Source organism: Physeter macrocephalus, chromosome 20, assembly GCF_002837175.3.
Source record: "Physeter macrocephalus isolate SW-GA chromosome 20, ASM283717v5, whole genome shotgun sequence".
Classification (NCBI taxonomy): Eukaryota; Metazoa; Chordata; class Mammalia; order Artiodactyla; family Physeteridae; genus Physeter; species Physeter macrocephalus.
The window spans coordinates 68,074,162-68,091,078 of NC_041233.1; the positions used below are offsets into that span (position 1 = coordinate 68,074,162).

The 16,917-nt window shown below is 46.7% G+C and overlaps 1 protein-coding gene across 1 annotated transcript in view; it reads left to right on the forward strand.

Annotated features, from left to right (window-relative positions):
* The first annotated feature begins 9,904 nt into the window (after positions 1-9,904).
* The window catches only part of HABP2 (hyaluronan binding protein 2), a 37,278-nt gene continuing 30,265 nt past the window's right edge, over positions 9,905-16,917 (forward strand). Inside the window, exon 1 of the mRNA XM_007106960.4 lies at positions 9,905-10,557. Within this exon, the coding sequence (XP_007107022.2) occupies positions 10,489-10,557 (69 nt within the window). The 5' untranslated portion in view covers positions 9,905-10,488. The remainder of the gene's footprint in view (positions 10,558-16,917) is intronic.

The following is a 16,917-nucleotide window of genomic DNA, read 5'->3' on the forward strand; positions in this document are numbered from 1 at the left end:
ACCTTCGTCTCTCTTTTGCCTTCCTTTTCCCTCTTCCAAGATCCTTGTTAGCTCACAGGCCCCTAAGGTGACGTATACACATTCACTTCATTCAGAAAACAATTATTGAGCACCTACTGTGTCCCACATGCTGGAAATCCCAAAATGAGAGAACCATAGGCTCAGCCCCAAAGTGTTCCCAAGAGTAACACACCAGGGTCTTAAGGTCATGAACTTCAAAATGCCATAGGAGTCTTCAGGGTAGAAAGCAGACTCCAACTTCTAGGGGAAGAAAGCTTCTCCCAGGAGGACTGTTGAGCCTTTTAAAAGAGAAAAGGGTGGAATTCTCCGGGCACCAGAGGCGGGAAAAGACTCTTCTGGCAGGGGAACCACAACTGTAAATAAATGAAGGCATCGGGCAGGCCTGTGGCTGGAGCTTAAGGTGGGTGTTTAGGATGGACGTCAGGGGAGTGGAATGATAGTTGGGGACAGAGCTGGTGGGGAGAGGAGAAAGCAAGTCACCAGAAGCCAGCTTAGGAGGGCCTCCTGTGTCACGCTAATTGGTCTGGACTTTGTCCTGTAGCCAGTGAGGCACTGCCGATGAGTTCCAAGTGGGTGAGTGACACAACCAGCTTGGCATTTTATAAGATGGCTCTCTGGCACGGTGAAAGGTGGGTTTGGGGGTGGGGCTGAGAAACCAGATGCTACTGCAAAGGTGCAGGCAGCGATGTTGAGGGCGTGAGCGCAAGTGTGGAGGTGAGGGCGGAGCCGAGAGAACAGATGTGAAGGATGTTTTGTGGAGCGCACACTCAGACCGACAAACTCACGTGAATCCTTTGTAGCGACCCTGTCTAGGGGATGAACTAAGCTTGTGAGCTGGAAGAGGCACACTCCACAGGCCCTGGCCGGTTGGAGGAGAAAATAAACTCTGGAGAAAGGGGGCTACTCAAGACCCCCTGATAAGCACTGACTACACTGATGGCTGCAGAAATGGCTGTGGGGCGCAAGGCATGGCGACAGCACAAAAATAATTTAATTAACAGTTTAATTAACATTTAACTGTTCAGGGAAGAGGAATATCAGTCAGGGCAAGAAAAGAATCAAGCCTTGCCTTGGGGAGGTGATCGTGCTTGTGGAACGTTCCAGCCCTTCATCACCACTTGGCAAAATTGGAAGAATGCAGGACATTTTTGCAGTTGAGAAAACTGAGGCTCAGAGAAGTTGCTGATTTGCCCAGGGTTGCCATGCTGGTATGAGAAGCACCTAGAACTCAACCCTGGTCTCTGGAGACCAAGTTTAGCTTCTGGCCACACTGTCCTGATTTCCTTTTGTCAAATTCTGTGACTCAAGTCATCTGTTCCACGTGGTCTAACACTTGACCAGTCTTTAGTTATGTCATAAGGTAGTAATGGCTTAACATTTGAGGTCTAGGCTACGTGGCAGAAGATGCTCTAAACACTCTGGATGCTGTTTGACCTAAAGCCGTGTGTCCATTCAACAGCTGCCAGGCTCTTTGGGAAATAGCAGGGTCTCTGCTAATTAGAGGAGGGGGAGCTCCATGGCTTCCCCTCTCAACCTTCTACCTGGCAGTGTTACAGTAGTAGTTCTGCCACAAGTACCAAGAGGCTTAAAGTCACCCACGTGTGGGTAGGTCCCCACTCTCTGCCTTTTCAGGCACCCTGACACCAATTTGCAGAAAAGGGTCACTTTGCAATCATAGCTGGATGGCAGGGTGTGCTTGTCTTCTGGTTGGACCAGGAGTCGAAGACAAGACTGAAAGGAGGTCTAGACCTGGAATTTTTCTCTGAAGGTGTTGGGCGGCCAGCTTCACCAGATTCTTTTCTTTTGTTTACGCCAGGGCCGCGGTGCCCGCTCCGTCATTTCAGTCAACCATCTATCGTGAATATCGCTCATTTTATCCACAAAACTTTAATATTTAACATGCTTTATGCTAATTAACTGAGCCTTTGGTGCGGCTTTACATAGTAATATGTGAAGCCCCACCATAGACACTCTGGAGGGTGGGTCATTTAATGAATGGCCTTAGAGCACTCACTATGTTCTGGCATTATTCCAAGCACTTTGAACTTGACACGTCATAACCCATTTAATTATCTTAAGAACCCCATGAGGTACATATTAACATTGTCCTCATGTCCCAGATGAGGAAACTGAGTCACAGAGAAAAGTTAAGGAATGTTTCCCCAGATGGGGTGTGAGGACCTTGAAAGTGAGCCTATGGGGGTCTGTCCTCCAACCTCCATCCACAGAGCTAAGCCCAGTGCTGGACACACAAGAAATATGTGTTGGTGATAGATAGGATCCACCCATACGGCAACTGGCTTTACTGAGCGGCCTGAGGTTGGAGTGGGTGATTAAGTATGTGTTAGCTGAGAGCTATCCTGTAATGACTAATGGAACCCATTTTGCACCTATCATTCTTCTAGTATGCTTTCCTCCAATCTCCACGGCTCAGAATTGGCCTCCGCAAGGACCTGTTTTCCTAGATGTCTGCAGATTGGCCTACTTGGTCTTTTCTCAACAAAGACGGAAGTCTCTTAGGCATCTTAGGCTGCCATAGCACCCAGCACTCAATGGAGTCTCCTAAAATGAATGAAAGAATGCATGATTCAGGAAGACAAATCACTTAGGGTGTGTGTGTGTGTGTGTGTGTGTGTTGTTGTTGTTTCCAGTTCAGTCTAACTCTTTTTATAAAAACTTGCTTCATCGACTATCATGCCAATTTGGAGAAAGATGTACCATTTCCATAATAAATTACAAATAAACCAAGAAATGGAATGGAAAAAGGGAGAAAGATAAATGAACACAAATCCAGTGCATGCTGTGTGCTAGGCACTTTCACATATATATTCTCATTTCACACAAAAAACATATTTAAGACTGGCTCAGAGAGGTTAAGCAACTTGCCCAAGCTCACACAGCAAGTAAACAGCTTTGCCACCGGCTCTTTCTGATTCCAACCCGGGCTCTTGCCACTGCACCACAGAGGCAGCAAGAAAATGTGCTTAAGAAAGATGTCAACGTCAGGCAGCGTCTAGAAAATGTACATTTTAGAGAAATGCTCAGAGGTCTGCCTTCCCCAAAAGAGAAAAGGCTTTTGAAAATGTCACTGCACCCTCTATTCAGAATACCCACAAGTCTAGACAGAAAGGGACACCTAAATCTCAAGATCCCTCCTCTCTTTCAGGTTTTCTATTATATCGAAGGGAGGGGAAACTTTCCAACATGTAAAACGTATGTAGAATTTTATTCAAAAATGTTTAATAAATCAAAGACACACTTAGAACAAGAAGCATCACACAACCCAGGTGATAGCTCTCTGTGAGGCTGGAGATCCAAGGGGGATCTTGTGTTTCTGTCGAACTGATGGGATGGGAGAGACTGGGGGGTGGTGGTGGAAATAACACTCTCTGCCATAGACAACCACTGAACAGAGGAAATTCAAAATGAAAGAGGGAAGATTGAAGCTGCACTGAAGGACCAAAGAAAGGAAGGAAGCACAAATTGTCACATCAATTATTGTGTGAAGATCCTGAGGTGTTTAATTCATATTAGGCTGTGTTGTGTTTGGAGGTTACACAGTTGTTTTGCATCAGTGGTTCTTATATTTTTCCAAACTTCATAGATCACAGGAGCCAGAACTACCAATGACCGAAGACCAGGGATCACTTTGGCAAGAGGGAGACAGCTCTGAATTTGGAGTCCATGGTGAGCCCTTGCCGAAAGAGAGGCTTCTGGCATCTGATCAAACATGGCTGCCCACTGTCCCTTCATCCATCCATTTATCCAACCAACCAAACATCCGTTCATCCATTCATCCAACAAATAAATACTGACACTCCATGCCAGGCCCTGGGCTAGGGGATAAGTTAGGGCAGTAAACACGACAGACGAGGTCTCTGGTCTTACAGAGAATACTGCACATCTGAGAAGAACCCACAATGAGACCAGATCAAACGGGATCGCAATAAGAATTTGGGATTTCATTCTAAGTGCAAAAGGAAGATATCAGAGAGTTTTAGGCTGGGGCATGACATAATCTGATTAGGCTTTTCGACAATAATGCTATCATACAGTGGAGAATGGATTTAAGAGCAGGCAGGAGTGAAAACAGGCAGAGCAGTGAAGGAGTTACTGCAAGAGATTAGGCAGGATATCATGTGGGCCTGGACAAGGGTGGAAGGTGCTAGAAGGATTTGAGATGCATTCTGGAGGTGGAAACATGCTGATAATTTGGGTTTGGGGAAGGAGAGGAAGAGTCAAATGATGATTTCCAGGTTTCCAACTTGAAAAGCCGTGTGTATACTGGTGCCATTTTCTGAGATGGAGAGGATTGGAAGAGGCTGTTGATTCTTCCCATCCTCCAAAAGGCATTTCTTGAGCATCTACTATATGCTAGAGACTCAACACCTGCTTCTGAGAGAAAGAAGCAAATCTATGTCATAGGTTCATCCTGACTCCTGGCTCAGCCTGAGAGACAGAGACCCTTCACGGGTGATGCTGAGGTACCATGTGGAATTCAGGATCACCAGTGTGTCTGCGAGGTTCCCCATCCTGTTTACTCAACTCCAACTTGTGCTCATCAGATCATAAGGTGTTTAAAAAAGGAAAATTGACCTGGAATTGGTCATTGGAAAAAAATCTTTATTTTTCTTATAAAATTGACTTAAGTATAATGAAAATCATGCCAAACGATCAGGGTTTTCAATTTCCTCTGGCCAGCGGGGAGCTTAGCTATAAATTTGTAGCTTGGCTTGCTTAATAATTATGTAGAGTTTATGATTCCCATGATAGCATTCTGCTTTTCTCCTTGATATTGATTACCTCAACTAAACATCTGTCACTGTCTGCGCCATGGACCTGGAGCAGTCTGGCCATGTTTGTGGCTCCAGCCATTTCTGATTAGAACAAGTATTGACTAGGGATGTTCATTCAAACTTGGCTAAGCCATTCAGGTTTCCTGAGTTGGATATTTGAACTAAGGGATGCAGGGTAAATTCCCAGTTAATAGTTGGAGTGGGTGTTCTGGAGTGTGCCACCAGATCCCCTCTTCACAAATGAAGCCCTCTTTTTCTCAGCGACCAGGTGTTGGCTGCTAGGGGCTCTCAGCTGCGTTCCTCTCTGAGCGTTCCTTTAACCAGGGTTGCCTTGCCCAAACTAACACCTCTTTCACAGGCAGAGTCCCTAACCAGTGACAAGATGGTCCCAGTACAAAGTCCCATCCCCCCTTGGCTCATGGCAGGACAACACTGAAGGCCATCCCAGCTCCAGAACATTCCGTGAAATGGGCGTCTATTGTGACTGCCTTCCTTCCCTCCCTCCCTGATGGGTGTTGGTCCTGAGAGTACTACCCAACAAACTTCCCACCTACAAATCTCAGCATCTCTGTTTCCCAGGAAACCCAGCCTAAAACAAGTGGCTGCTGTTGCTGGAGGACACGATTTCTGTAAACACTGGGCACATTGCCACCCCTAAGAATAAGTGATAGTAAGGAAGACGAGAACATGGAAATTGGTCAGGCAATGGGCAATCTTTGCTTTTAGACAAGTTGTTTCCTTCAATAAGTTCTTAGGTGGCTGGGGGTAAAGAGTAGGAAGAGCTTCAAACCTGGTTCTGTCTCAAGCTCTGTGACCTTGGGCAATTTACTTAACCTCTCTGAGCCTCTGAGTTTCTTTATCTGTTAAATGAGCCAAATCGCCTTTCAGGGTAGGTACAAAGACTGTATGAGCTCAGAATTGTAAAAGCACCTGAAACACAGAAGCTGCTCCATAAATGCTGGTTTCTTTTCACAAACATGGGGTGAGGGCCACCCTAGTATCTTCCAGGTCAGGGAATGGGGCGTGTGGTACAATGGATCTGAGCATACTGAACCGTGCTGGGTTGGTGGGAGGGGCGGGTGAGGTAGACTGAGGAAAGGTTACTGCCCCACGCCAAGTTAACAAGCCATCTCCCCTTCCCCCCAAAAGAGGGTGCCCCTGGAATTGAATGGATCAGGCAGAGGTCTCTGGGAACAACGGGAAGGAGCAGTGACATGTCCCTACACGATGTCATCTCTGATTAGGGATGGCTTGAACAATTTAGCCAAAGACCAGCCACGTGTCTCTGAGTGAGGATCGTCATGGGAAGGTAACTCCATGAGGCTGGCACCTAGTCTGTCGTCTGTATTCCCAACAGCACCGTCTGGCACATAGTAGGTACTCAATAAATCCTTGTAGAAAGAATGACGAATGATCTTTAGTCCCCCCACCACACAAATAAGTTCTGATAATTCTGGGGTTTGGAGTGCATAGTTTCTGGGTAAACACTCTGAGGGCAGCAACATCATCAGCCCAGGGCCTCCTCCCGTGTTCCCCAATGTGTCTCCATTGTTTTCCAGGGCCCCTCAAGTTGCGTGATGCTCTGGCTACATCTGCAGCTCTCTCTCCTTGAGTAGTGATCCACAAACTATGGCCCTCTTTCTGCAAATACGGTTTTATTGGAACATAGCCATGGCCATTGGCATAAGTACTGTCATCCCTCGGTGTCTGGGGAGTATTGGTTCTAGGACCCTCCGCAGATACCACAATCCATGGATGCTCAAGTATCTTGTATAAAATGGTGTAGTAGTAGCATAAAACCTATACCACATCCTCCTGCATACTCTAAATCATCTCTAGATTACTTATAATATCCAATACAAAGTAAATGTTATATAAATAGTTGTAAATACAATGTAAATGCTGTGTAAACAGTTACCAGCATGCAGCAAATTCGAGTTTTGCTTTTTGGAACTCTCTAGAACTTTTTAAAAAATATTTTTGATCCGTGGTTGGTTGAATCTGCGGATGCAGAACCGTGGATATGGAGCACCCAATGTACTAGCTGTGGCTGCTTTTGTGTTAAAATGGCAGGATTGAGGACTCACAACACCGGAGGGCCAGAAAAAAACTAAAATTTTTATTACCTGGCACTTTCAGAAGTTTGTTGACCCCTGTTCTAGAGGGAACAAGTGAGACAAGGGTCCCCCCAAGAGGGCAGTCATTCCCATTCCTGGATTGGAGATTAGACTCACTGAACGCAGGTCCTTTCATCTGTGAGGGTCTGGGGGCTCAGGAATTACCATCCCTGATACCAAAGCCTGTGTGTTTTGCAAAGTCTGCTCCACACCAGCTGCTGTACTTAGCCCCTTACCTTTATGCTCTCACATACACCTCGAGGTAACGCCATGAAGTGGGAACCATAGCATCCCTATTTTGCAGACGAGGAAACCAAGACTCAGAGAGAGTAAATGATTGGCCAGCTGTCCAGAGAGGGGATGTGGTGGAGCCGGGGCTCACCCCAGGTCAGTTTTGAGTCTGGGCTGCTGTTCCTAGGCCCTCCCCTCTGCTACCTTCCCGTACTGAAGGCCTAGCAGGAAGAGTTGGCCAAAAAGTTGGGCTGGCCAAAAAGTAGGGTTGGCCAAAAAGTTCATTCGAGTTTTTCTGTACTATGTTATAAACAATAAACATGAAGCAGGTTGGTCCAGGCCCAACAGATGTCACGTAACCCAGTACATCAAAGGCTGGGTCTCCAGCAAGGACATTGTGAGAGAGTCTTCCCTCAGGGTGGAAGAATCAGCCTGCCAGAGAACCAGAGTCCCAAGGCCTCCTGAGGCAGGACAGAGTCTCTCTCCTGCAGCATGTAACCCTACACATGAGAAAAGTTCCCCCAGAGCTCAAGAGAATAGATTGACTTGATCACATCTGAAACCCCCGCTGGGGTGAGAGCTGAAGTCTCTGTGTTTGGATTTAAAAAACAGAGATCCCAGGTAGGTTTGTTCCAACTCCCCAGATAAAACCATATCACATGATAAACTAGTCTTTTGTCCTTCCAAATTAAAAGGATTAAGCATCTTTTCGAGAATTCTCTCTTTTCGGCTACTGCAGAGGTTTATTCAGTTGCACATTGTCATGATAATAAAACTTTAGGGACATAAGACAATATGTGAGAGGCCTGTGGCTACTACACAAAGAGCACAATTGTTCACTTTTTGCTAGAGATAAAGGGACGATTACATGTCAGGGAAATGAATCCGGATCCTAAAGGAGAACAACAAACTCGCTGGGTCACTTCCTGTTCACACAGGAAGAAAAGCTTCTGGTTTGTTTTCTGGGAATCTCTCCACAAAGTTAGACAGTCACTAGTTCACACAAGGCTGTGGAAGCTAAAAGAGATGCCTAAGTCACATGGGTGATTCAGTGATTTGACTTGCCTGGAATTTCCCTTTCCACTTTTTACAGCCTGAGCCGACGCTATGAGGGCTCCAGCTTTGAACCTGGAAAATAGCAACCTCTTCGTGCACGCACGCTGCCTCTTTGACCCTTGCTCTATGACCAGATAACCAGCAATGGTGTCAACGCCCCACCAAGGACCCACTTAGCCGCTCTCCCCACCTTCGCCACCTCCTAGTCTACAGAAGCCTCCCACTCACAAGGATTTCTGTTCCATCACCTTGCTTCATTCTTTTTCAGACTTATCGCTAACTAAAATTAACTTCTTTACTCTTCCGTGGTCCGCCTAACTCCCCCTCGACCAGAATGCATGTTCCTTAAGAGCAAAGTTCACGTCCACCTCCTCTATCCTCGGGTTGCCAATGCCAGGGTCACAGCAGATCATCAGTGGATAATCAATCAATATTCATGCACTGTTCATGAATACATCGAAGGGAGTTTCCAAGTGCACAAATACTTTAGCTTTCCATACCCAGTTTTCCTTTTCACATTGAGTTGGCTATGCTATCTAAGGTGCCCAGGTTACAAAGTATCCAACTGTAAGACAGTGGGTATTCCTTTGCTCATTCGTTGATGATGTATTTATTGAACACCTATCATGAGCCAGCCCTGTGCCAGGCATCCCTGCCAGGAATTCAATGGTGAGCAAAACAGAGTGCCCACCTGATGAGCTTTTGGTCCATTGGGGGCAGTGGGGAAACAAATATTAATGGAAGAGCGATACAGGTATGCAATTACGACCCTGATAAGTGCCATGAAGGAAAAACTCATGCAGGGCTTCTGAGGAAGTAATGTTTGGGTTGAAATCCAAAAGGTGGATTAACTAGGTGGCTATCTAAATGAACTTGCTAAAGAGTGATCAGGGTTAGAGTTAGGAACAGAGTTAGGGGTGGAATAAGGATAAGGGGAAGAATAGAGGAAGGTTAGAGAAGATCTTTTCCAGAAAAGTGTGCATGTTATTATAGGGATCAGATGGATTTTGACCAGGAGTGAGTTGATGGCTACCTAAACGAGGATGGAGACAAAAAAAAAAAAAAAAAAAAATGGAGAACAAAGGACAAATTGGGGGGAATTTAGGAGGTAAAGTGGCAGGACTTGGTTTGTCCTTCAAGGGTTGTCTATCTGGTGGCTGGGGCACTGATTTTGGCCTTCTCCTGGGCTGGTACCTTTGGGCCCCTCCGTGACCAGCAACCTGGCCTCCAAAGGTGGAAGCAGCCACTGAGGAGTCCAAGTACACGTGCCAAGTAGGGACGGCAAATGGGTGAACAGGAGGCCCAGCTGAGCACCCGCCTCAGCCGGCAGCAGGGTTTCAGAACTCAGGATTTAGGACTCAGGTGAGAGGATTCCTGGAGACCTTGCATAGATTACTGTGGGCAGTGAGGTGTTTACGGGAGCTCGCAGTGATGCTTATGAAAGAGATCAGCTGTATCCACGAGCACGCACGCTTCATAGGTAACTGTTGCTCTACATAGTGCTACCTGTAACCAGTGCAGCTATAAAAGGAACGTAGGAAACAATTGGCCCCAAACAGGAGCGCCATGAGTTTTTTCCCCCCTCTTGATCAAAGAAAGACTCCAATGAAAGGAAAAAAAAAAAAAAAACTAATTAAAAAGTTAAAACCTTATGTAATGAAATTTAAAAGAAAACTTTTGAAGCCAGCAAGCAACTATGGGCAATGCTTCAAAGGGCCCAGAATCAATGTTTGTCAATAGCAGTTTTGCATCCTTTAATTTATTTTTCATGAATATAAAGCGTGATGTTATTAGGAGCCCATCCATGCCTTACTTCTGTGTGAGATTTGGTGAATCCGAACTCTATTAACATTCTGTTCAAATCAGCAGTGTCAGAGGTCTGTGGCAGGAGTTTCACCCTATTAGGGCTCTCACCCTATGGCTGGGATGCTAGTGCACCTTCTGTGCTGAACCTTCGGGCCTTCTGTGCTGAACACTCAGCAGCTACCCCCTCACCCCCAGCCCCAGGAGCCAGGGGCACTTTGCTGCTTTCTCTCCAGAAAAGAAACCTCCCCCATGACTCAGCCCAGCCCCAAAGTTACCATTTGTTTAATCAAGATAGTTGGTTTGCAAAACATTAAACATTAAACAGTATTTGATGCCTAGTTAATAATTTGCATCCTCTTCATTTGTTCCTGAATCCTTGGAGACTGACACTTTCCCCCCAAAGGCATAGACAACAAAAGAAATTGTTTTTAGAGCAAAACAAGAGTTCTTAAACTACAAAGATGTTTGCCAGAATGTCTGATCTCCATGTTCTGCTGTTAATGTTTCTGGCGGGAAAGACAGCCTTCGGGGTAAGTGTTCTTTTCAAATATCTGTAGTTGAGAGACTCTGAGGTTATTAGGAGGACCAAACCAGCTGGGCCAGGAGTGATGAGAAACTTTAGTTGTGAAAGGCTGCTGTTGCCAGGTCGAATATGTCCTGATTTCAAGCGCTAATGCAGGCCTGTCATGTTGGTTACTGTTAAGGGGCCAGTTCCATGAAGCCATGCAATTGACTTGAGCCCTCTTGGAGCAGAGTCTCCGTGAACACCTTCCAACTAAGGAGAGCAGAGCAAGAAAATCCGCTAAGGCGGTGTGTTGTGATCTGGCATGGATCTCAGAGATCCCTCTGGGAAGCTGCTGAAAGCTACAAACTCTCTCTCCGTACATGCCAACACACATACCATGTTCTCCAGCTATTTCAGGTGACACTAGGGTAAGAATCCCTGTGCTTTGGCTCTAGAGGAGAATCCTGCTGGCAACAGGTTTACTTAGATGGATTAGATTTGGAGAGAAGCTTTGTGGGCAGCACTTTTTCTCCCATCACCCTGTAACCATGGCTGTAGTGAATGGGGCAGAGAGGAGCAGGGGCCCCAGGGAGGTCATGGTGAGAATGGAAGGAAATGGACACCAGGGTCTCTCACATGGGGGACTCAAGATACTTGGGAGCAGGTGAGTTGCAGAGGTGTCGGCTCCTGCTGTGTGCCGTTGTGGTCCAAGAGTGTCAGTTGTGTCTCTGTGGACATGTGAGAGAGGGCCTTTACCAGACGTCTCACCTCTTGGATGGGTTGGAGGCATGAGTGTGGGCTTGGGAGCCAGGGTTTGAACCTCAGCTTTGCCGCCTTCTAGCTGCGGAACAAGTAACAAGGAACATCATCTCTGTGAGCCTCAGCTTCCTCTACCGCAAACCTAGCGATAATCTCCCCCAGATTTGGGGAGGGTCGAGACAGAGTAAATGGGGCAATGTAAGTGGCTTTCAATAAATGTTAGCTCTTTTCCCTTGAGATTTCCAAAATGAATACGAGTTCTCTATAAAAATCAGAGAATGCACCCCTTTGTTGGAGTGGAGGGGGTTTGAATAGAGAACAAGAAAGGGGTGAGAACTGAAATAACAGTCATAACCTATTTATCTCATTAAATACCTTTGCATCTTATTTCCCATTTCACTCCATAGAGATTTTCCTGCAGGCAGCAGATTAAATTCCAGGTTTTCTGATTAGCACGCTTTAAAAACAACAGCTTCTCCTCCCCTTTTGGTAAACTGTACTCAGACATCTACCTTAGTTCCATATTAAGCTGCCAATGACTCACCTCTGGAAGAGTTTTCTTTTCCAGTGATGATGTGTGTGTGTGTGTGCGTGTGTGTGTGTATGTGTGTGTGGTGTGGCTACAATGACCGGTTGTTATCAAACCCCCTACATCACTGATGGTTGTTGGATGTCTGGGGCCAAGATCCTGCAGAAATACCGCAAGTCTAGAGAAAAGCGATGGAAACTATCAGAGGTTCACAAGGGGCCCAGAGAAAGTACCAGTCAGAAAGAATTAGATCCTAAAGTTTGCAGGCAAGGAAGAGAGTGGATGCAGTCTGTTTGAAATTCACCAAAAGATAATGCTCCCCCCAAATCCCTTTTTTGCAAGCCCCAGTGAATTTTTAGGGTTAGCGATGGAAATATAAGTCAATAATGGATAAAAGAGAAAATACGAGAGATAGCCTTTAGGCAATGAGATTAGTCAATTCCAAAGAGGGGATTCAGGGCTTTGGAATGTTTTCTTACTCCAGATGTGTGCCAGACAGGTGGTCGGGAGGGCAGCTTGTGTCCCATAGGCCAGTACACAGACATCCAGGGGAAGTGGCCAACTCACTCAGATGTCTAGAGAGTCTGAGGCATCACCAGGAAGGAAGGGGCCAAATAGCCCGATGGACGGGGTGGCCTCTCCTGCCCCATGTAGCTAAATATAATAACCAACTTCTACCATTTAATGAAAAATCCTGTGTGCCAGGCTCTGTGCTTTTGATTCATTGGTCTTTGGGTCCTCCAGAAGGACCCTAAGAAGTAGGTACTGTTATTGATCTCAGTTTACAGATCAGGAGCTGGGTAACGTGTCCTCAAGTCACAAAGCTGGGAGGTGGCAGAGCTGAGTCCTAGACTATGGCTGGTGTCCAGCTGTCTGGATAAGGTCTTTTGCCTGGGGCCCTGGCTGAGGATGAGATTTCTTTGGTCCATATAGCTTCAGGGCATGGTCCTTGCCGTAGGGATGGGAGGCTCTTAGACCAGGGACCTCTCTGCTGGGTGGAGCGTAACAGACTCCATGTGCCTCTGAAACTTTAAAGCAAAGGGTCTCTGATTGCTGCCCATTGGAAAGATGCCCGGAGACCCTCCCACGAGTTCAGATCATGCAACAAAAATTATGAAGACTTCTCTGTAGGCTCGTCTTTAACTTAGGTTTTTATTCAGATAGCCACGATCCAAAAAAGGTGCAGTCAAATATAGTTGCCATGGATTCCAGGGAATCCTTCTTAGTCCCTTCCTGGTCTGGTCTAGAATTGTTTTTCCTTACCTGTCAGTTTTGAACACCTGTCCCCAGCACAGTCTTGTACTGTTATTCCCATTTTTTGAAGGAGAAACAAGCCCAAAGATGTTGAACTAACTTCCCAGCCAGGACAGAGACCCAGCTCTGTCCAATTCCTTGCCCATCACAGGAGGCCCGCTCAACTGTACGTGCCCCGTGCCCAGGGCTTAGACATCTCTTCTTGCTGTGGTTCTTAGGGTGATTTGCGGTGCCACTGGCCTCAGCCATAATGTAATTTGACCTCCTCTAGGGTCATAAGCCAGAGGACAAGCTTGTCGGGCCTGCCCTGCTTATCTCAGCCCATCTGCAACAGCGGGCCTTACAATTAAAATGCATGTTTACTCCCATTTCTAAGCTTTTTAAACCCTAGAGTTTAGAGTTGAGAGTCCAGGAACTCTAGAACTCCAGAATCCTCCTCGATAGAGAGTCACAGAAATGTCTGCATAGACCAGAGGCTGCAAATTGGCAGCTTGGGGTACATTTTGCTCACAGCCCGCGTTTTATTTGGTGGGTAGAAGTTCAGCCTGAAGAGTGTTTTCATTTCCTTTCAATTGCTTGGTGACATCTGAGAATCAGAACATTTCACGTAACAGTACAGATCCCCAGCTTCTCTTGAAAATCAGGCATTCTAGTAACACAGGCTCCCATTCTTGCATGGCACCAAGGGGAGAAGGAACTCCTGCTTCCGATATTAGAAGCTGAAGCCTCCCAGATCCCACAGGCCCCAGCACTCTCTCTTTTTGACACCCTCTCCGCTTGATCGGTGTACATTATCTACCTCATTCTACCTTGGAAAGAGAGAGGCAAAAGGAGAAAGAAATGGAGAGAGAGGCTGCTTGTCTGGTTATTGTTTAGAAACACTGTGGATGCTGAAGTCTTAGAGCCGTTGTCGGATGGTCAGGTAAGAGGGCTCAGTGTCTGATTAATTCAAGCATCCAAATCTACCCGGCCCCCAGGACCAAACAAGGCCTTGGATGGGATAACACGAACCACCTTTTTCAAAGCGTCAATGCTCCGGAATGTCAGAGTCTCTTTCAGGCCTAGGAGACATCACTTCCTCTTGCTGTAACCCATTCAGAGTCTTATGGAAAAGGGAGGGACTGAGTTGCACTGCATGTTCTTATAGATTTTTTAAAAACCTGATCCTAAGCACAAGTCCATCTCATTAGCTTTGGCAGTGTACACTGGTATTTAGGGAAATCAGGTCGCAGGAAATCGCATGTGTATGTAGGCACAGATATATTTATATTTTCAATTCATTAGAGTTTCCTAAATGCAAAAGCAATTCTGCTGTCACAGAGAAACAGCATGGCAGAATATTCGGCAGCCGGGATTTTAAATAAAACATGCTTTTTCTTCATAATTAATATAACAAGGTTTCCTGGCTTAGGACTTGGCAAAGATCCCAGGAAAAATGAGGGGAGGGGGTTGGTGTGACGTGCTTGTGACCTGATGAACAAATTCGAGGAAGAGTTTGTGCTGAGTGAGCTCCCCTCAATCGCTTAATAATTTGAAAAAAAAAAAAACATTCAAACTCATTGACAACAGCGGCTAATTATCATAATCATAATCATAGCAGCAAGTATTAATGAAGTTTATCAAGTCTTTACCATATGTCAGGTATTGTGTGCTTTATGTTTATTATCTCATGTAAAGCTTCCCAGCAGCCCTATGAGTTAAGGACCACTGTTATCCTCATTTTACAGATAAGAAACTAAGCTTTACAGAAATTAAGTAATCTGTGCAAATGGCCCCCCCTGAGAGGTTACAGAGCTGGGATTCAAACCCAGGTCTGCCTGATGCCAGTTCCATGCTCATAACCACTGTGTAAGAGGTTGCCATGCCAGGCACTACCCCGAAACGACTGGGACTTTCAATGTGGAATGGAAGGTGTCCAGAGGGACAGCGGCCTCAGACTCCAGTTTCAGGCAGGAGGAAAAGCCACTCCCATCTGGAGGCTCCTTCAACAATCCCTGAAGCCTTTCTTTCCAACACCAGAAGGATCAAGTCTTGCTAGATGGCCAACCCATTAGCTCAGTGCTTTCAAAACTTTAGTCATGGATGAATCCATCTTCAGAAATTTTGCCAAAGCCCAGACTAGTTTCTTAATACTTTTGTTGAACAGACTCACTTTCTGTCTACCTAGATAGATATATTTTTAAAGGAAACCATCACTACTATAAATGGGGAAAATCAAAGAAAATGAAACAATGCCACTGAATTCTAACTGGCTGCAGCTGTCACGCTAAAACGCAGAGCTGACGCCTGCTTTCTCCTTATTAGGAGGGAACACTAGCAAGAGGTAGAGGGGAGGGACTTACCAGTGCCACCCCAGTCTGTCTTTGTGATGGGATTGGAAGAGATGACAGTAAAACTGAGAAGGGAATGACTCTCTCACTCTGTGTTTCGATGTGATGTCTCTCCCTGGCCAGGCACCACCCAAATCAGCTTGGGTACCAGCAGCGGTTCATGTCCCACAACAGAGAAAGCACAGGATTAAAGACAGCTTCGGGGGTGGGGTTGGATCCCATCAATGGGAAGTGACTTTCCTGAGAACCCCTGGGCTTTTCCTGAGAACCGACTGGCCAGGGAGGTGAATATGGGGCTTGTGCCCATGTGGTGGGCCTCAGACGCCACCCCCACCGGCTCTTCTGTTTTTTGTTTTTTTTTTTTTGTACACCTGCCTTTTCAAAGGGTTCCAAAGTGCACGATCACATCCAGAAATGAGTGTTTGTTTTTTATCCAGTCTCCTTATCCTGGATGGTCTCACCGCCAATCCTTCAGCCCCCTCCCCGCAAGTCCTGGGAGGAGCCATTCGCACCAATATTTCTCACTAAGTGCTTACCTGAAGAGTAACCCGCTGCAGATGCTGTGCTCTCCCTAAGCAGACAAATCCCCCTGAATCAAACATCAGGTTGGGTGAGGGAATTCTTTCCTTTATCACTGGGGAAACGAGGCACAAAGAGATTCAGCAATTTGCACGGGAGCAAAGATAGACTCACCTATCTCCTTGGCCAGGAGCCTCAGGCCTAAGAGGGGTAAAATCGAAGTGTGGCCAACGGCAGAGTGAGCTGGGGGCTGATTGAAAATGCATGTTCTGGGCCCACTCCAGGCCCATGGAAGCACAACCCTGCAAGTGGGGCCCAGGGATCTGAATTCTTATCAAAAGCTCCCCAGATAAAAATGGAAATTCCCAGGGTCTACAAACGGGACTCCTCTCTGCCCTGCCCCAGCCCTGCTCGCCGCATGAAGCTGCAGTCCAGTCTCCAGTTGACTGTGCAGAGGTCTGTACAGGTGGCTCTGAGGCAGGCACAGGTGATCAGCCTCACAGTGAGGCGACCCGGCCTTGAACTCCTCCCTGGCCCAATCCACTCGCTTCCTTACAGGAGCCATGTCACCCTGTTGGGCCTGAGCTTCCTCCTTTGCCTATAAAGGGTCTAGGCCAGCTCCTCTTCACAGTACCTGCTGGCTCATCGCTGTGGTCCTGTGAACAGCTTCATCCAGGGCCTCAAGGAGGAAACCACCCACAGGGACCACTGGCTGGTGCCTTCTCCTTTGGCCTCTGAATTTCCCCATTAGAGCCATCTCTCCTCACCCTGAGCTTCAGAGAAAAGCAAAGCCACAGTGAAGCTGCCCATCCGGGGACAGCGTGGCACAGCTTGCGTGCTAAAGCAAGGATGAGATTTCTTGTGACTACAAAGGACTGGGTGGCCCCATTTCATACCTGTTAGGATGCCTAGAACCTTTTAAAAATGGAAAATAGGGCTTCCCTGGTGGCGCAGTGGTTGAGAGTCCGCCTGCCGATGCAGGGGACGCGGGTTC